The sequence below is a fragment of the Podarcis melisellensis genome, assembly GCF_964234715.1.
Source record: "Podarcis melisellensis genome assembly, chromosome: 6".
Lineage (NCBI taxonomy): Eukaryota > Metazoa > Chordata > Lepidosauria > Squamata > Lacertidae > Podarcis > Podarcis melisellensis.
Window position 1 is genome coordinate 88507866 of NC_138538.1, and position 20519 is coordinate 88528384.

Below are 20519 nucleotides of genomic sequence, written 5' to 3' on the forward strand. Positions count from 1 at the left end.
TGCGGCTCTGGCTCGCCAGAGCAGCGATGTCACGCTGGCCACGTGACCCGGAAGTGTCTCCGGACAGCGCTGGCCCCTGGCCTCTTAAGTGAGATGGGCACACAACCCCAGAGTCTGCCAAGACTGGCCCGTACGGGCAGGGGTACCTTTACCTTTACATTGTGAGAAGGGGAAACCAGCAGCAGCGAGGACTCACTGATGGGGTTACCTATTCAGTTTCTGAGCTTGAAATGGTGCTTTGGAGAATGCTCAAGAGGGAAATTTATTGTCGTTCCTATAGTACAAACTGTATTGCAAATTCAGTGATCCAGGTGATCCTCGAATGAAGGGTGGTAAATAAATTTAATGATAATAATTTCCAAGCAGGAAATGATGCCTGAATATACACAGAACAATGTTGTATTTTCGGGAGGTGAGGAAGGGAGAAAGATTTGGCGGGGTAAGAAAGAGACCCACAAGAATGACCGGTACCTTTGTGAGCATTGCTGTTGAACACTTGCAAAAATCCTTGATGTTTTGCAAGTATTTGACTGGTTTTGACTTGGGTTGGGTGGGGTTCTGGCATTACTATTTTCTGCATCTGAGAGGCCTCCATATAGCACAGTATATGAATAATTATGTATCAGATACCTAAAACCCCCTTTTAAATATTTGCAGCAATCTGTGTGAAGGCCTCTAAGGTAGGTGTCCATGTGACACTTGCAAAATTAGCACCTAAAGCAGTTTAAAGCAATACCCACCACCATAAAATGAACAAACATTTGCTTGGCAATGGGCACCCAAAGTTCTGGTCCTGCAATCGCCCCTCACATTGTGCTCAATCCTATGAAAAATTAACAGTGCAGGAAGTGCCCCCCAGCTACATTTGAAAAGGGAGTGTCAACTCTTGATTTTTATGTTTGATTGTACTCTAAATCAATCCGGATCTCTGGAAAAAGCAAATTAAGTACACAAAATGTGAGCTATGTGAATTTAACACTGCACTAAATTTCCATTTTACAGTGCAAATGCTGCCATGGGATTTTTATTTTTTAAGAGTGGAGGGAGGGGGGAGATTCTGCCAAAAGATGCCAGCTTTTCATGCTAAACGAAGCACATCACGATCTCTCTTCCACCTGGCAGGCAAGAGAAGGGGAGGGGCCTAAGTGTGTACCACATCTCTAAGGGGTCACTGGAAAGGAGAGGAACGTTTTGCCTTTTCTCACACATCTCCTTAAATCTACCAACACAGTCATGCATTTTTGTAGAATGTAAAAGGTTTGGTGAAAAGGGCCCTCAGCACTAATGCTACTTGGTCTCTACAGTGCAAGGGACCAAAATGCATCAGTTTTTCAGAATATCTTTTTATATATACGTTTGCATTCGAGGTCCTGAAAGCAACTGGAACTTTTGTGTGAGGACAACTTGCTTTTTCACAGCTGAAGAAAAGGGCCTCATTTGGCAAACAGACAAGATGTTTTACACACACACACACACACACACACACACACAGCCAGATTGCAGCCATCATCATCTTTCATAAGAATATACAGCCAAGAGGGACCTTAGTGATCATGATGGATTATTGCCTGCTGAAATCTGTCATCTCAACGGGCCATAAATAAAAATACAGATCTCACTTTCAGACTCCATAAGCTAGTTTGCATACTTCCATGCTCAAATTCCTCTAGTAAATAGTAATATTTATTTGGTTGGCAATTTAGGTGTCTAAAATAAAGCACGTAAAGGCAGTTAAGTTCTCAGGGCTTTCACATTTCTATACCAAAATTTTAAAGCAGCTCCAGGTTGTAATATTCCCGAAAAAAGTTCCAGTGCCATTTCTTACCATCTACATTCTTCCTTTGTGTGATTCTCTTGTTAGGAAATATTCACATACAATGCACTTCTCCCAGACTTGTCTTACTGAAGAATATACTACAGTTTGTTTATGCACTGTTCAAAGGGATACCTTCCAAACCCATCTCTTTATTTCACAAACATGTCTCCTAAATAAAAGGTGTTCCATAATTCCAGCCAAGAAGCAATGCCAAATCTGTTGCAAAATCAAAGTTCACCTACTTGGTCTTCGCAGAAAAGTTGGCACGTGATCAGAATGGAAGAGACGGGAGAGGTGCAGACACACATTTCTGAAAAAACTAGTGCGGCAATGGATTTTTATGATATTAAATTTTCAAGATGAAAAGTGTGCTTTTGAGTGATTTTAGAAGCCCTAGGGAAAATAGCCCTAGCTTAGTGATCTTTTGCATCCCTTTTCAGGGATGTATATGGTTGCTTTTCTATCATTTCAATGTTGCTTCTTGTGATCAAGGTTCATTTTTCCTGGCAGTACACAGCCAGCCAGATCTAATATTGCAATGACTCAACTAAGGGCAAAAAAGCCCTCCCACTGATTGCACAGGCATGTGGGAAACATTTTGTTTTGCTACATTGCAGTTCCGTTTTATTGTACTCAACAGCATCTGCCTTGATCTAGAAGCATGTAACACACATGGCTACATGAGCTAAGATATACACAGGGAGATGCACTTCTGAATGTGTCTTCTCATTCATATCTCACCTAACTTAATCAGGTGTGTGGCTGGACGGGAGAGCACACCATCAATGACAAAGCCCATCCTCTCTTCCTTGACACACTCTTGCGAAGAGCCTCTCTCAAAAGGATGTGGAAAATCACTAAAGGGAGGGTCGTTTTGTAGAATAAAGTGTTGCAAAACGTGCCACTACCACCCATTTCAGCTCAATGCTTAAAGTTACTCTGAGTGGCTTTTTGGAGCCCAGGGCATCAGCAATAATGCTGTCCGTTAGGTAGAAAGATTTTAGTTAAAAAATAATAACAGCAGTAGAGAAATTTATATTTAACAACTCATTTAAAATCACTGAAACCATCTCTGTTAAGTAAATCAAAACTCCAAATACAGACCTGTTTCCAAATAACAATGCCTGTCACAACACGGAAATAATTGTGTGGTCTGGTTTTGTGTTCTATTTTACTGATTTTGGGAAGCTATCAGAAATACTTTGTTATACCAATCTGTTAGAAGAAACCCAGGATTCAGCTGACAGCTGGGGCTTCCAACATAACAAAAATGGTAAAGTTTGGTGAATGGTTTCTACTTTGCAGCTTTGTTCCCATATTATGCTTTTTAAAAGTGGCTTGACTTGACAGTTAAATGCCGTCATGCACTGGGTGGCTGGGGAGATACAGAAAGAGAATGGCTGCCATATTCTCCTGACATAGGACTTCCACCAAATCCTACAGCCCCTCAGGCAGCAGAGATGGAGTACAGAATCGCACCTACCCTGAAACACGTGTTTGAAAATGGACAAATCCAAAGCTTAAGATGTGACATTGATAACGTTTGAATTAAGATAAGCTTAGCCTTTTGCAGAATCAATTTACCTGCTGGAGAAATGATGCTGGCCCACAAGGTCTCCGTTCTGAAGGTGGTAATCACCGAAGAAATCAGGACTCACTGCTCCATCGTGTGCTATCAGTCCCTCTATATAAAGAGAAGAGGTAGAGGCTGAGTGTGCTGTTTATTCATTTTTATTTACTATTACATTTACATTCCACCATTCCTCTAAAGAGCTCAAGGTGGTGTATATGCTTCTTCATTTCATCTTCACAACAACCCTGTGAGGTAGGTTAAGCTGGGGTATAGGGACTGTCCTGAGGTCACCTTCAAGCCTGAGAGGGGATTTAGTCTCCCAGAACCTAGTCTGACCCTTTGACCATTACCCTACCCTAGGAAGTCTTGGCAAACTTGTGAAAATTCAGACCCAGCATTTCTCAATATAAACAATTTAAACCAATTCCTATTAGTCCAGGGGTCAGCAACCTTTTTCAGCCATGGGCTGGTCCACCATCCCTCAGACCATGTGGTGGGCCAGACTATATTTTGAAAAAAGAAAAATGAACAAATTCCTACACCCCACAAATAACCCAGAGATGCATTTTAAATAAAAGGACACATTCTACTCATGTAAAAACATGCTGATTCCCGGACCGTCTGCAGGCCGGATTGAGAAGGCGATTGGGCCGCATCCAGCTCACGGGTTTTAGACTGTTATTTCCCACAATTGCAATGTGCATCTAAAGAACAGGCCAACAGGGGATGGTTACAATTTCATTACTAAGCAGTAGATAAACAGATCCACATGGTTTCTACCCTAAATTAAGCACAAATGGACGCTGTAGTAAATAAACGCAAATTCCCTTGCAATGCAGATCCCTAAGAAAGCTTTCAGCATAAACAAGGCGTGACAAAGAAGGTGGTGAGTAAGAGTGAGCAACCGAGACACAAGATTTTGTTTGCAGCAATACCATCTCATTTCAACTGAACTGACCAATGCTATAGTTGGGGCCTTTAGTACGTAGCAGGTGGGTGTCTTCACAGCTCAGTTTTGCTCTCAGTGAGTCCCAATCCCTTTTGCATATCAATTACCTGCAGGTCCAATATCCTACCACTGCATTCTTTCACAACTAAGACTCAGAATCAAAGCAAGCATGGTGGGGGTGCATACCCAATGTGCTTACGAACATGATGGGGGTGGGTAAGGCAGAGGTGCAGTTGAGGTGGCAAGGGCACACTGGCACAGCCAATCCAGTGCTCCCACTGTTGCAGTCATACCACCCCAACGTCATCATGCCCTGCCCCATCCCAGTTAAATGACACAACTCCACAGTCAATAGCGCAGCTTTGAGGACCCATTCCTGGCAAGTGTTTTACAGGAGGCAGCTGACAAAACTATTGTTATACCATTCCCTTGCGGGGGTGGGATCAAGATCTCCTTCCACAGGCTTTTGAGAATGTATTGAAACTTCAATGCCTCTTTTATATACAGTGGTACCTTGGTTTACGAACTTAATCCATTCTGGAAGTCCATTCTTAAACCAATACCGTTCTTAAACCGAGGCATGGTTTCCCTAATGAGGTCTCCCACCACCGGTGCCCTTCCACCGTTCAGATTCCGTTCTTAGACCGAGGTAAAGTTCGCAAACCGGGACACTACTTCCAGTTTTGCAGAGTTCGTTAACTAAATAGTTCTTAAACAGGGCTGTTCTTAAACCGAGGTACAGTTGTACCTTGTTTTGCGGCTGGGATCCATTCCGGAGCCCCGACCGCTAGCAGAAAAGGATACAGGGCAAAGTGCCGCGTCTGCTCAAGCGTGCGGAGCGATTTGCGCTTCTGCACATGCGCGAGCGGCAAACCCGGAAGTAACCTGTTCTGGTACTTCGGGGTTTGCCGCGGACATTCGCTGGAATGGACACTAGACGACGCGAACGTTCGTGGAGGTATTACTGTTCCACCTCACCTTTTTTCTTTCCCAGCAAAATATCTTAACTTTAGCTGAACCTGTCTAAAAGATTGGGTGTACTGGGAATCAACTCCATGAAATGCTTGCAGGGAGCTTGTGCAGTGAGGAATTTTATGTTTTCTGTATCAGCCTTACCAGCATTGTAGTAAAGATCAGGTCTTTCAAGAATGTCCCCTTCATGAATATATGGCTCAATGCGGTCATCCCCATACAAGTACTGTTCATTTTCATCCATCTGCCGACTTTCCACCATTTCCAGCCACTGAGAGTTGTGCCATCGAAACTTCTCACTCTGGATCTTCTTGGCCCATTCCTCATCATATTCCTGTTTGGGAGATTTAAAGGCTTTAATACTAGCTAGCCTTAAAGGAAAAACTGTTCATACACTTTTGCAATTAAATTTCTTGGATAGGTAATTAAAAAAGGCACCTTAAAAGCTAAAATCAATACGCTTGCCACAAGAGACTGGCTTGTAATTTTGTGTGCACCCAGGCTCAGGTTTTACTTTTCTGCCAACAAATCATGAGCAAAAGTCAATGTTTTGTTCTCAGCTTGCTGCTTGCAGTTTGTTTAAAGTGTGGGGAGAACCTCCAGCCCCTAGGCCAAATTTGTGCCATGAGGCCATTTCTCCCTAACTTGTGGTCCAGTTTGGAGCAGGTACAGAAGTGGCTGGTTTGGCTGCACAGCTGAGGACCCCATGGGGAACTTGATCACAAAGATCAGTGTTTCCCAAAGTTGGCAATAACGCCTCCTGGGGGGCTCTGGAACAATCCAGGGGAGCAGTAGAAGCCTCAAGTGCAATTGGGGGGCATTAAATAAAAATAAGGAGGTGGCGGAAGCATAAAGAATAGAATTTTGAAAAACTGTTCATACATGTTTTGCCTGTTGTGTAATGACACCGCCAGGTCGGGCGCTGTTGCAAGATGGCAACAATGCTCCCCCCTGGACCTGATGGTTGTGCTGGAGGGAGGGATTTTCCTGGGTTTGGGTGAACACTTTTTGGCTTCACCCAGGCCCAAGGAGTGGGTCGCAGCTTGCCTGCCTTTTTGGCCAATGGCAGGTGAGCTGCAGCGCCGGCCCCACCCCTGGGGCATATTGGACTGAACAGGCAGGTTTGACTCTGGTCCTGGGGCCTAGTCCAACCTCCTCGCCAAGTTTTGAAAATCTGTTCGTACATGTTTCATCTGCATGTCCGAAGTTGTAGGACAGTGGTTCCCAATTACCCAATTGTTGAGGACCCCTATTTTCCAAAATCCAAGCCACGGACTCCCTACTTTTGTAAATTTTGATAGCTCTTTGGTAGTTACCTCTGCAAAGGAATTTTATGGACAAAATGTGGGGTAGCCCCTTATAAGCAAAGGATTTTAGGCATACTGAAAAAAAACAACCAGACTAGGGCTGAGCGATATCTGGTTTTCAACATTGTGATACATCAGCAGTTAAACATTGTGATATTCTGATATATCGTGATGTCTGAAACTGGAGATCAGTCATGGGGATAAGGAAAGGAGCAGTCACAGAGGTCTGGTGGGTGGGGTGGGTGCAAATCAGGTATGGAGGACCTAGGACCTAGTGTGGTACGACCTAATGTGGTACGACATAGGAAGAAATACAGTGGTGCCCCGCAAGACGAATGCCTCGCAAGACGAAAAACCCGCAAGACGAAAGGGTTTTTCGGTTTTTGCGACGCTTCGCTAGACGATTTTCCCTATGGGCTTGCATCGCAAGACGAAAGCCCATAGGGAAATCTCGGGGACCTTTTTTTAAATGCTGGCGGTGGGGAGCAAAGCCTTTTCCCCCCCTCCGGACTTCAGAAGAGGTCCAGGAAGGCCGGCGGGGGCGAAAGGCTTTGCTCCCCACCGCCAGCATTTTAAAAGCGGTCCGGGATAGCAGGGAAGCGCTTCCCGCTATCCCGGACGGCTTTTGAAGGCAGGCCGGGGGGGCAAAGACTTTTGCCCCCCGGCCGCCTTGGGAAGAGGTCCTGGACCTCTTCCCAAGGCGGGCGGGGGGCAAAAGTCTTTGCCCCCCCTGCCTGCCTAACCGGGGGCTTTTAAATCGCCCCGGGACTGTCCGGGGCGATTTAAAAGCCCCCGGACGGCTTTTGAAGCCTCCCCCCACCGCCTGGCATCGGAACGATGTCCCGAAGCCGGGCGGCGGGGCGGGAAAGCCTCCCCCCGCCGCCCGGCATCGGAACGATGTCCCGAAGCCCGGCGGCGGGGCGGGAAAGCTTCCCCCCGCCGCCCGGCATCGGAACGATGTCCCGAAGCCCGGCGGCGGGGCGGGAAAGCCTCCCCCCGCCGCCCGGCATCGGAACGATGTCCCGAAGCCCGGCGGCGGGGCGGGAAAGCCTCCCCCCGCCGCCCGGCATCGGAACGATGTCCCGAAGCCCGGCGGCGGGGCGGGAAAGCCTCCCCCCGCCGCCCGGCATCGGAACGATGTCCCGAAGCCCGGCGGCGGGGCGGGAAAGCTTCCCCCCGCCGCCCGGCATCGGAACGATGTCCCGAAGCCCGGCGGCGGGGCGGGAAAGCCTCCCCCCGCCGCCCGGCTTTGGAACGATGTCCCGAAGCCCGGCGGCGGGGCGGGAAAGCCTCCCCCCGCCGCCCGGCTTTGGAACGATGTCCCGAAGCCCGGCGGCGGGGCCGCGAAGCCTGGGCGCGCTGGGAACTCTCCACAAGGAGCGCTCCCGCTCCTTGCGGAGAGGTCCGCGAAGCCTGTCCTGGACCTCTTCTGAAGGCAGGCGGCGGGGCAAAAGTCTTTGTCCCCCCTGCCTGCCTTCCCAGGGGCTTTTAAATCGCCCCGGACAGCGGAGAAGTCCTCCGCTGTCCCGGGCGATTTTAAAATGCTGCCCGCCAGAAGAGGTCGGGGGAAGGCGGTTTCCATAGGAACGCATTAATTGATTTTCAATGCATTCCTATGGAAAACCGTGCATCGCAAGACGAAAAACTCGCAAGACGAAGAGACTTGCGGAACGAATTAATTTCGTCTTGCGAGGCACCACTGTACATAAAATAATGCAAATTTGTCACTGCATATTTCTGTTTGTTCGCCTTAAAAAGGTAGATTTATGGGGGAGGATGCAGAGTAATTTTTTTTTTTTTGAAAAGGGGACAGTAGGTGAAATAAAAAAAATTCCTTCCAGTAGCACCTTAAAGACCAACTAAGTTAGTTCTTGGTATGAGCTTTCGTGTGCATGCACACAAAAGCTCATACCAAGAACTAACTTAGTTGGTCTTTAAGGTGCTACTGGAAGGATTTTTTTTTGTTTTGACTATGGCAGACCAACACAGCTACCTATCTGTAGGTGAAATAAGTTTGGGAACCTCTGACATAGATCATTCCCACAGAAAGCAGGGTTGAAGTGGGGGGTGACTTCAAGCCTTCTGAATCAGATGAGTGAGGATTTCTGACAAATAGCCAAAACAGAAGATAAGAACATGGGAGGCAAGACCATTGTTTGAGCATGTATAGCAGTGAAAATACTGTTCTTCCCCCTGCTGCAAATTTAGTCAGTTCTTGTTATTGTCCTCTACCTTTATTAGCACCTTCACCGTGGAAAATACACAAATTATTTCTGCAGGGTATGTGCCATCCTTTTTGAACGACTAAATATTTCCCTACAGTACTAAACCACTGACACATTATGAAGCATTAAGTAACCTCTCAAAATCTGGGTGCTATCCATCGGGGTCCTCTTTGTCACTGGTTTCCGTCACACCTTTTATCTAATTAAAATACTCAGTGCCAAGAGAGAACTATATAAATCTGTTCTGTGTTTTGCTGTGTCTGATGGAAAACAGATTCCCCTTTTTTCTTTAATGTGGCAGGTCCTTAATCTGGTCAGTAATAAGGTTCATTAAAGACAACTGCTCAACTAAATTAAAGCTGCAAAGCAGAAAGTTGGAAGCACAGCAAAAAAAAAAAACCCCACTTGAAATGTTATACACTTGAAATGTTATACAGCCATACATATCTTTGCATATTACATAAGCTCACAGCTACTGTGGCAAGACACAATGTGCCTGAAACCACTAGGATTGTATCACAAAACTGCCACCTTGAATTTTACTTCTTGGGGTTATTTATCTTAAACGGTGCCAACACATAGCTTCTAACCACAATTTGTCCAACAATTTAGGCTGATGTAGTATTATTATCTGCCCTGTGGCAATAAAGTACAGTTGAAATGGAGAGACAAGTTGGACTTGTAAATATATTGTGAAGACACACTGTGGAGATGGTACGTTACATTCTGAAACTACCGTATTTCATTGCATAATCGTTGCCACCGCATAATAGTCACACACCATTTTTCTCCAGCCCTAAAATCGGTTCCAAAGATTTCACCGCATTAATTGCCGCAGAGCGGATTTGAGTAGAACATCCAGGTTCTGAAGAGAGAAAATGCCGGCAAGATGGCAATCGCCACAGGCTCAGTAAGCTGCTACCGGAGCCAGAAGATGGGGGAGCCAGGAGGCCCCGGAAGAGCCACAGAGGGGAAATAATAATAATAATAATAATAATAATAATAATAATAATAATAATAATAATAATACCCCGCCCATCTGGATGGGTTTCCCCAGCCACTCTGGGCGGCTTCCAATAAAACACTAAAATACAATAACCTATTAAACATTATAAGCTTCCCTAAACAGGGCTGCCTTCAGATGTCTTCTAAAAGTTTGGTAGTTATTTTTCTCTTTCAGTACACAGGAGTTGCTGTTTCTGCCTACCATTTCAATCTGATCTGATCCACATGGTATAACAATTATTCTTTTATAAGAAAATATTCACCATATAAGCCTGGAGAATGCACCTTAAAATAAACACACTGAATTGTTTTTTTAAATCATATAACCTAGCAAAGAAGCTTCAAAGGCAACACATAATAAAGGACCCCACCAATCCTGTGTTTTCTGAATGCACGTATAATTTCAGAAGCAAAAATGACTGAGTAAAATATGAGGAACAAATTTTACTGAAACGTATTTGCAACACAATTGACATAATTTTCAGTCACACGTCAGTAAATACTACTGCTTTTCAGAAAAAAAAAGGTGCTTGTCATTTTCATTAATACTCAGAAGGGAGAAAGTGAAAAGTCACTTACTGCTATTATATCCAGTGTATTGTCGCAGACTTTACGGATCTCAGCATTTTTATCATGCATCAGGTCTATAAGATATGCTGGAGCCTCTACAAAGATAAAGTTAAGGAAGTAAAGCAATTATGGATTCCTCCAAACAATTCTATACAATTTTGGTGTGAACAGTGTATGCCGGGGTGAAGTAACTGTTTCAAACTTATTTTAACATAGCATTTTTAATTCATCCTGGACACTTGTGGTGAAGGGTAGGTAAGAAATAATTTAAATAAATCATAGAATTGCAGAGTTGGGACCTCAAGCATCATCTACTCTTACCCCCTGCAATGCAGGAATCTCAACTAAAGCATCCATGACAGATGGCCATCAAGCATCTGCTTAAAATCTCCAAGGAAGGAGTGTCCATCACCTCCTGAGAGAGACTGTTCCACCGTCTAACAGCTCTCACTGTCAGAAAGTTCTTCCTAATATTGAGTCAGAATCTCCTTTCTTGTAACTTGAAGCCATTGGTTCAAGTCCTACCTGTCAGGGCAGAAGTAAACAAGCTTGCTCCATCCTCCATGTGACAGCCCTTAAGGTATTTGAAGATGGCTAACCTATCTCCCCCTAGTCTCCTCTTTTCCAAGCTAAACATCCCCAGCTCCTTCAACCATCTTCATAAGGCTTAGAAGAAACACACATCTGTTAACATTAAATGAGGTACCTTACTGAGACGCGGGTGGCGCTGTGGGTTAAACCACAGAGCCTAGGACTTGCCGATCAGAAGGTTGGCGGTTCAAATCCCCGCAACAGGATGAGCTCCCATTGCTCGGTCCCTGCTACTGCTTCAAAAGCACGTCGAAGTTCAAGTAGATAAATAGGTACCGCTCCGGCGGAAAGGTAAATGGTGTTTACGTGCGCTGCTCTGGTTCGCCAGAATCATGCTGGCCACATGACCCGGAAGCTGTACGCCAGCTCCCTCAGCCAATAAAGCGAGATGAGCGCTGCAACCCCAGAGTTGGTCATGACTGGACCTAATGGTCAGGGGTCCCTTTACCTTTACCTTTATTGAGAACTCTAAAGAAAAGGGAGTGTGCTTTTTAAGTGGGAGATAGACTTGCTATTAACAATGCTAGAAGGGAAAACAACAATCAGGTGTTTCTTTTCATTACATTTGGAAAGCAGGAATACAGATCATTCCCTAATCCCCTATTATATCACCGCCCACGGTAACTGATTTTGAAAGCATAAAGATATGCTAGAATCACGTGCAAAACGGAAAGAACAGCCATTTGTTTTGCATATGTACATGTTCCCAGCGCCACCCATTAAGCTAAGACCATATGAACATTTTATTAAAGCTTGCAGCCTTACTAAAAAATCATGTCAATGTTTATGGATACAAAAAAAATACAGTTGTTATGGAGATGGTTTAGCACATATGCTAATAAGCTCATTCTATGACCTGACTATACTAAACAACTTCTATTGCAGAGCAAAAATGAGTGTTATAACATATTGTGACATTCAACTAAGATTTACTCAGAACAGACTCAATGAAATGTACATTACTAAGGTCCAGTAATTTCAATTGGTCTACTCTGAGTAAAACTGAACGGAATACCACCCATAGCTATGGTCCCATGCAGCGTCAGCAGCAGAGTTCACAGAAGAGCAGCAGCAGCAGCAGCAGCAGCTTTGGAAACAAAAACTACAGATCAAAAACCACAGCTATTCCTGCCATCATCCTTTGAAACTGACCACCTACTGCCTCTCCTCCTGTTGTGAATGAAGACATCCAAGATTAGTGACAGGGATGGGGGTGGACAGAAGAGGAGAAGGCATGTTCTTTCGTTTGCTATCCCTTATAAGAACAGAAACACAGCTGTGAAGTGGGGCCATTTCTGAAGGCAACACAGAATAATTGGATTGCCAGCCCTTTCGCTTTTGCAGAGTTCCCGTTGTTAAGAAAGCTGCATGACACACAGAAGAGGAACAAATACACTTTCACCGTCACTGCATCTCCGTGGTAGGCATGGCTGCAGTCATTACATTGCCCCTGGGAAGGCACAGGAATCCTGGGAGGACCAAACTAGTAACCCCACAAAGGAGTTACTCCTCAATAAATAGCAGCTTAAGATACAACACCAAAATTAGCTTCAATTGCTTCACTGCATCTCTAGAAAATAGTTGGTTATTTATTTTTTTTAAAAAAAAATGATCCTAAAATACAAAGCGGACACGGGTGGCGCTGTGGTCTAAACCCCTGAGTCTCTTGGGCTTGCCGATCAGAAGATCAGCGGTTCGAATCCCCGCAACGGGGTGAGCTCCCATTGTTCGGTCCCAGCTCCTGCCCACCTAGCAATTTGTTTTGCAGGGACACACAGACCCACACACTGTGGGTTAAACCACAGAGCCTAGGACTTGCCGATCAGAAGGTTGGCGGTTAGAATCCCCGCGACGGGGTGAGCTCCCGTTGCTCAGTCCCTGCTTCTGCCAACCTAGCAGTTCAAAAGCACGTCAAAGTGCAAGTAGATAATTAGGTACCACTCTGGTGGGAAGGTAAATGGCATTTCTGTGCGCTGTTCTGGTTCGCCAGAAATGGCTTAATCATGCTGACCACATGACCCAGAAGCTGTCTGCGGACAAACGCCGGCTCCCTCAGCCTATAGAGCGAGATGACCCCAGAGTCATCCGCAACTGGACCTAACGGTCAGGGGTACCTTTACCTTTAAAATACAAAGCAATTAAATTTCAAATAGAAATGCATGGTCTGTGGTGAACCTATAGTGAAGCTACTTTGAAATATGAGCTTCTGCATATTCTGTAGAACCAATAAAAGCACTGCAGCAGGACTATTTGAACTATAAAAGAAGGATACGAGTCTCCTTGATTATGACATCTCTCGTGGCTTGATGGAAGACCATCTGGTAAAACACATAAATGATTTGGCACACAAACTCGTCATCTTCTTGCTGAGCTATACAAAAGGAAAAAGAATTGCCCCGTCAAACTTTAAATCCCCAATTACTAGCATTTCATCATGAAGATGATGCATTAAATTTTCTAGATAGTAATCCACACAAACATATACACTAAAAAGACACCAGTTTTAACCAAAGTTCAGGAGTAGGATTTGTCTGAAGGTTCTCCAGAGTTACTTACAGAAGGGGAGAAGCATGCACTTATAATTCCAAGGGACATCCTGAATTGGAAGGAACTCAATGCCACTACTTTCTACAGCTTTCTACATATTCTTCTCGCTTTGGGGGGGGTGGGGGGAGGGCAGAATGTGCTACCAGTCTTCCCACCCCATTTTACTTTTGGAGATTTGGAAGATATGCACTCTGAGTTAGCACACTACTTTGCTCCACCCACTTAACCCCAAGAATTGTCTTTGCTCAGGCCACTTCCATAAAAAAAAGTGAAAATCCCACCCTCTAAATCCAAATAGCTCTGCTACCTGGTCTAGCTCAAAGCAAATATAGTGGTACCTCGGGTTAAGTACTTAATTCATTCCGGAGGTCCATTCTTAACCTGAAACTGTTCTTAACCTGAAGCACCACTTTAGCTAATGGGGCCTCCTGCTGCCGCTGTGCCGCAGGAGCACGATTTCTGTTCTCATCCTGAAGCAAAGCTCTTAACCCGAGGTAATATTTCTGGGTTAGTGGAGTCTGTAACCTGAAGCGTATGTAACCTGAAGCGTATGTAACCCGAGATACCACTGTACAGTGGAATCTCTGTTTTTGAACATAATCCATTCTGAAAGGCCATTCGGCTTCCGAAAAGTTTGAAAACCGAAGATCAAAGGGTGGACAGCAAAATCCATTGAAAAAATGGAGAAAGCTGTTTGAATTCCAAAGCGCATTCAGAAATGGAAGCAATTACTTCTGGGTTGTCGGAGTTCGGGTTCCAAATTGCTCATCAACAGAGATGTTCAAGAACTGAGGTTTCACTGTAAACTAGGAGTCCCTGGTCTGATTCAAGTAAAAAGTGACTCCTTGTTTGTTTTTTAAACTAGTTCTGAAGGAGGAAGAGGTGGACAATGGAGGTGGTTGCCTGCATTAAGGACAGAAGGCAGGGCTTTGGAGAACAACTCTCCTTGCCTTTAGGACAGAACTACCCAGTGCACTCCGACTCCACATCCAGGAAATCTGGGCACCACTTTTCCTGAGCAAAGCAGCACCAAGAAGAAGCAATGTGTAGGCAGAAGTGGCAGTTTGGAGAAAGGAATTTAATCATGCTCCTGCCAACTTTCCACACCCCTGCCACTTATTTTCCAGTTGGCATCTCAGATCTGTGTTTATGACAGAGGCACAGGTTGAATAAAAACCACTAGGAAGAGAATTATGGAAAATGGCAGGCAAGGGAAAGGTTAGACACCCCCCCACCTCCTAAATTTCTCCTCTCCTGCTAATCACTCATGCCCTGATACCAGGGAAAGTAGCAGTCGCAAGTTTCAAGACGTGAAGTAGACAGAATGTGCAGTTTTCAGGCTTAATCTACATGTCCATCTCACATCTGGAAAGTCAGGAATGTGTGAACCGGTGCCAGATTGGCCTGAAGATAAATTGGGCTTTTAAAGTGTTCCAATTCAAAACTCAAAAAATCTCAAGGGATTTTTGAGTGTTCATCTGGAAGACTTGAAAAGCCCAATTTATTCACCACACCCTCTTCACTACTAGACACCCCCCCTTCCTCAAGTAAAAAAATAATAATAATCCTTAACTTGTGGAAGGGTGGGGTCCTCAAATTCTGGTCAGCCTTGGTAGTAGCCACTCCCCTGAAATGTGTGGTTCCCAGGACCCTGCTGACTCAGAGGCGTTGGTCCTTTGTCGAAAGTCACACTGAATTCCCAAGTCAAAACCATCTGAAGCTCAGTTCTGGGTTAGTGATGTGTTTCCACTCTCCTTTGAGCTGAACTGAGAACAGCTCTCCAGAGAGCATGTGTCCCTTTTCTCAGCTCTAAGCCATGCCCCGCATGTGAGCTGCTGCTTTTCACCAATGCATCCTTTCGTTACAGCTGAAAGGAGTCTTCTGTAGATCATTACCCCTTCTCCTTTGCCAACGGAAAACTTCTTTAGCTTGGGGAAAGGCAAGGGTTGGGAAGAATAAAGAGATGGGGCATAGTAGAGGGAAGGTACAAGCCTAATTTCTAGCTTGTCCAATGTCAAAAGAAGATGGATCCAAACATGAATAATAGCCAGCCTTCTTGAAGAAGGGGCAGAGAAGAGTTAGCATTTCAAGTCCCAACCTCTTGAATATTATTGTTTTTAATGAGAGGTCTAATCAGAGGAATTGCTAAGCTGAAGTAAATTGCTCTCGTCGAAGAAAATTCTACAGTAATTTTTGTACAATGTTTGTCTGTTTATTTAAGTGGTATATCCACTGAAAGTATTTGTCTTGGATGAGCATCAGAGAGCAATAAACAATCTAACATTAAATAAGGTTTCACAACATAGGTTTAATACTCAGGTGCTTACAGACTTGTGGAACTGGGCACATACCCACCCCCCAAATCCATAGGAGATTCTTAATAACATACCATTTAGTAGTTCAATGAGTGCTGGAATAATCCCAGATTTAGCTAGCAGCGCTGCGCAAGAATCATCCATGGACACTGTACCAATCATTATCACCACTTCCAAAACAAGGTCATCTTCTGCAGAACCTGATAAATTTAACAGAGAGAGGGTATCGCTGAATCCTAGAGACACACACCAAGCTTTATGCTGGAAGAAAGCTACACTCAGAGAGAATCTTTCAATATTCCCAGCAAAACTACTTTTTTAGCAGCAAGCAAGAATTTGAGGTGTCTGCTATACTGATGCAACATCCTTGTTTAGCCTTCAGCCCCAACAAAGTACCACAGGGTTGCTGATCATTACTCCTCTGCCCCATTCTAAACTCTCTTTTTAAAAAAAAACACAAAAAAAACCCTGATGCAGTGGGCTAATGGCCAGGAAGACTTTAGGACAGCACCTATGTCACAGGTTCTTTGAGACAGCCATAGCTTTGGGAGTTACAATATCTGGTATGGGATTGTTAGATCCAGTGCTTTTTTTCCCTAAACAAATGTTATGGGGTACTCTCATTTTGACTCAAGAAAATCACCATTTTATAGTTCAAATCGGGGAAAATAAATACAGTAAATGGACAACAAAAGTACAAAGATTCACAAAATGTTTAGGGGTATGCGTACCCCTGTGTTCCCCCCCCCCGAAAAAAGTGCTGGTTAGATTCATGGGTCCCAGTATCTTTCCGAGCACAATTCAAAGTGTTGGTGCTGACCTTTAAAGCCCTAAACGGCCTCGGTCCAGTATACCTGAAGGAGCGTCTCCACCCCCATCATTCTGCCCAGACGCTGAGGTCCAGCACCGAGGGCCTTCTGGCGGTTCCCTCATTGCGAGAGGCAAAGCTACAGGGAACCAGGCAGAGGGCCTTCTCGGTAGTGGCGCCCACCCTGTGGAACGCCCTTCCAGCAGATGTCAAAGCAATAAACAACTACCTGACATTCAGAAGACATCTTAAGGCAGCCCTGTTCAGGGAAGTTTTTAACGTGTGATTTTACTGTATTTTTGGTTTTTATGGAAGCCGCCCAGAGTGGCTGGGGAGGCCCAGCCAGATGGGCGGGGTATAAATAATAAATTATTATTATTAGTAGTATTATTATTATTATTGGTCCTTCAGAGCATTTTCACCAGCCCTGCACCCATCTTACCAGAAGTCAAGCTCAGTTTATTGGTCCTCATTCAGCCCAGCACTGCATCCAGGCTCCAGTCCAGTTCCTGCATCACTATAGAGCTGAATGCCATTGGTGTACTGACGACAGTATGTTCCAAATCTCCCAATGACTTCTCTCAATGACCTCACATATATGTTAAATAGCATTGGGGTCAAAATTGTGCTCTGAGGAATGCCATAGCCTAACTGCCACAGGGCAGAAGAGCACTTCCCCAATACAATGCTGACCCTGGAAGTAGGAGTGGAACTTCTGTAAAACATGCCCCCAGTACCCAGTTGGGTCCAGGAGAATGTCATCAACAAAGATATCAAAAGCTGCAGAGACACTGAGGAGAAGGAGTAAGGTCATGCTTTACTTGTCTTGTTCTCTATAAAGGTCATTAATCAGGGCGACGTTGACTGATTCCATCCCAAAGTCAGCGCTGAACCAGACTGGAATAGGTCTAGATAACTGGTATATTTCAAGAATGTCTGCAGTTGTACCACCAATGCCGCCTAGATCACCTTCCCCCCAAACAGGGTCGAAAGCCGTCACAAAGCATTGGGTTCAGGGTGGGCTTCTTTAGGAGTGGCTGTAATACTTCCTCTTTAAGGGCAGTGGGGACGATCCCCTTAGGCCAGTGATGATCAAACTTGGCCCTCCAGCTGTTTTGGGACTACAACTCCCATCATCCCTAGCTAGCAGGACCAGTGATCAGGGATGATGGGAATTGTAGTCCCAAAAACAGCTGGAGGGCCAAGTTTGGCCATCACTGCCTTAGGTAAAGACACAATTACCACCTCCTGGACCCAGCTGGTTAAACCTTGCCAGCTAGATTTGATTAGCCAAGAGGGACAGAGCTCAAGAGGGCACATGCATGGTCAAGTGCATTACTGTAATGTGTCACAATCATTATTACAGTGGTGCCCCGCAAGACGAAAAACCCGCTAGACGAAAGGGTTTTCCGTTTTGGAGGCGCTTCGCAAAACGAATTTCCCTATGGGCTTGCTTCGCAAGACGAAAATGTCTTGTGAGTTCCTGCGGGTTTTTTCCCCTTTCTCCCCCCTTTTCCTAAGCCGCTTATCAGCTGATCCACTGATAAGCTGCTTAACAGCTGATCGCTAAAAGCCGCTAAACCGCTAATAGCGCTAATCCCCTAAGCTGTCAATGGGCTTGCTTCGGAAGACGATAAAACCGCTATACGAAGAGCCTCACGGAACGGATTAATTTCGTCTTGCAAGGCACCACTGTACTGGAGAAAGGGAAGGAAGCCTAGATAACCCACAGGTGTTATTACACTGTCTGTTCCTGTATTTGTTAATCATTTGGCAAAGTAAAGTCAGCTTTCTTGGTTTATTTTGCCAAACAGAGAAATCAGGATTTAAAGAGCTGTACCCTTTCTATTCTTTCTATTTTGGGACGCGGGTGGCGCTGTGGGTTAAACCACAAAGCCTAGGACTTGCTGATCAGAAGGTCGGCGGTTCGAATCCTGGTGACAGGGTGAGCTCCCATTGCTCGGTCCCTGCTCCTGCCAACCTAGCAGTTCAAAAGTGCATCAAAGTGCAAGTAGATAAATAGGTACCACTCTGGTGGGAAGGTAAACGGCATTTCCGTGCTCTGCTCTGGTTCGCCAGAAGCGGCTTAGTTATGCTGGCCACATGACCCAGAAGCTGTACGCCGGCTCCCTTGGCCAATAAAGCGAGATGAGCTCCGCAACCCCAGAGTCGGTCACAACTGGACCTCATGGTCAGGGGTCCCTTTACCTTTACCTTTTCTATTTTAGCCCCTGTAACCTCTAAAAGGCTGCCCCTAAATGTCAGGAGACCATCTGGAATGGCGGTCCATAATGTGCAAACAGCTGCCACCAGCAAAGAAAATCAGCACACAGGTGTCATAAAACACACCCCATCAGACTCTTTGGATTTCTGGTCAGAAAGAGTTTGAGCATGGAAGCCACTGGCTATTTATAGGAAAACTACATTTTAAAGCTTGTACAGATGTGAAAGCATATCTGGGTAGTAAATGAAAACATATGATTATTGGTTTATACCTCTAGAAAACTTGCTTTCTGGATACGGGGAAAATCCCCCTATATCATTTCAAAAACCTGACTAGGATATCTGATGTTTTCATCTGACTGAGAAATAGACCGTGACTGGATTGTCATTTGGGATTTTAGCCCAACCATGAAAGTTTGCTGAAGTGTTACTTTATGCTGATTTCAGCATAAATCAGCTGAAAGGAACTGTGAGAGACTTGCGCGCCTCGGACGTGAGATCGCCAGGCTAAAAAGATGGACTAAATGTACTTTGGTTAAGGATTGAAACCGGGGGGAGAAGGGTGGGAATTAACAGTCCGAAGGGGATCTTTTCTCTTCTTTTTTTTTTCTTTTTTTTCTTTTTAATTTTTATAGAACAAAGACTAGTATTATAAGAATGGGAAATCCGGGGGAGGGAAATGGTGGCAAATTTAGGAAAGGTATTTTCTTTCTTTTCTTAGATCCATGTTTATATTTCTGTCTATTCTTTCATTTTTATATAGAGGATTAAGGGATATATGTTAATGAAACGTCAAAAGCATAATAAAGTATAATTTTATAACTAAAATGTCAAAGCACAAACAAAGTATAGATTTTATAACTAAAATGAATTTAATTAAATTAGGGATAAGTAACTTTAACAAAATAAGGTACAGGATGTTCAGGGGAAAAACTTGCTAGAATAAATAAATTGGAGCTGGGAAACAATAGGAGGAGACGTGGGGAAGTCCTGAAAAGAAGCTATTGAAAATAAGTGTGAAGAGGAGAATATTTTTTCTTTTTTATTTTTTCTTTCTGCTGGTGTACTGCATGTTTATTTGATATATTTGATGTAACCTTTTTGGAAAACCAATAAAGATTATTTTAAAAAAAAAAAAAAATGAAGTGTTACTTTATGTTCTTCAACTTCCCAAAATTCAAAGTAAAACCCATGCAAATTAATGAACCTACAACCATGCCGCACAGCAAAAGAAAGTATCTTGAGTTACTGGGCATTCATAATACTTACCTGGCTTTAATTTATCTTTGAGGTATGGTACCATTTTGTATTCTTTCAAGACAAGTTCCCAATCCAAATCAGGCAATGTCAAATTGGCCAGTGTTCCCAAGCATTCGATCACAAATTCCTCATCTTCATCATTTGATACTTGGGCAGCTAGGTCACCAACATAATCCTAAACAAAAAAATAAAGCAAGCATTTAACAAATACACTGCGTGCATAAAGGAAAAGGCATTGGCTGTTATAATGCTGGTGAACTGGAATGAGCAGGTGTGCCTAGGTGGTTACTAAACTGCTGATTCCACACATGCAATATTGTGAATCCAACATCAAGAGTGTACTTTGGCAACAGAAACC

The 20519-nt window shown here is 44.4% G+C and overlaps 1 protein-coding gene across 2 annotated transcripts in view; it reads right to left on the minus strand.

The window, feature by feature from the left end:
• KIFAP3 (kinesin associated protein 3) overlaps positions 1 to 20519 on the minus strand; it is a 68922-nt gene that overhangs the window by 16482 nt on the left and 31921 nt on the right. For both annotated transcript variants that reach the window (XM_081914844.1, XM_081914843.1), the window contains exons 14-19: positions 20171 to 20336; positions 15945 to 16070; positions 13281 to 13379; positions 10427 to 10512; positions 5455 to 5644; positions 3401 to 3500 (exon numbers count right to left, since the gene is read on the minus strand). In XM_081914844.1, the coding sequence (XP_081770970.1) occupies positions 3401 to 3500; positions 5455 to 5644; positions 10427 to 10512; positions 13281 to 13379; positions 15945 to 16070; positions 20171 to 20336 (767 nt within the window). The remainder of the gene's footprint in view (positions 1 to 3400; positions 3501 to 5454; positions 5645 to 10426; positions 10513 to 13280; positions 13380 to 15944; positions 16071 to 20170; positions 20337 to 20519) is intronic.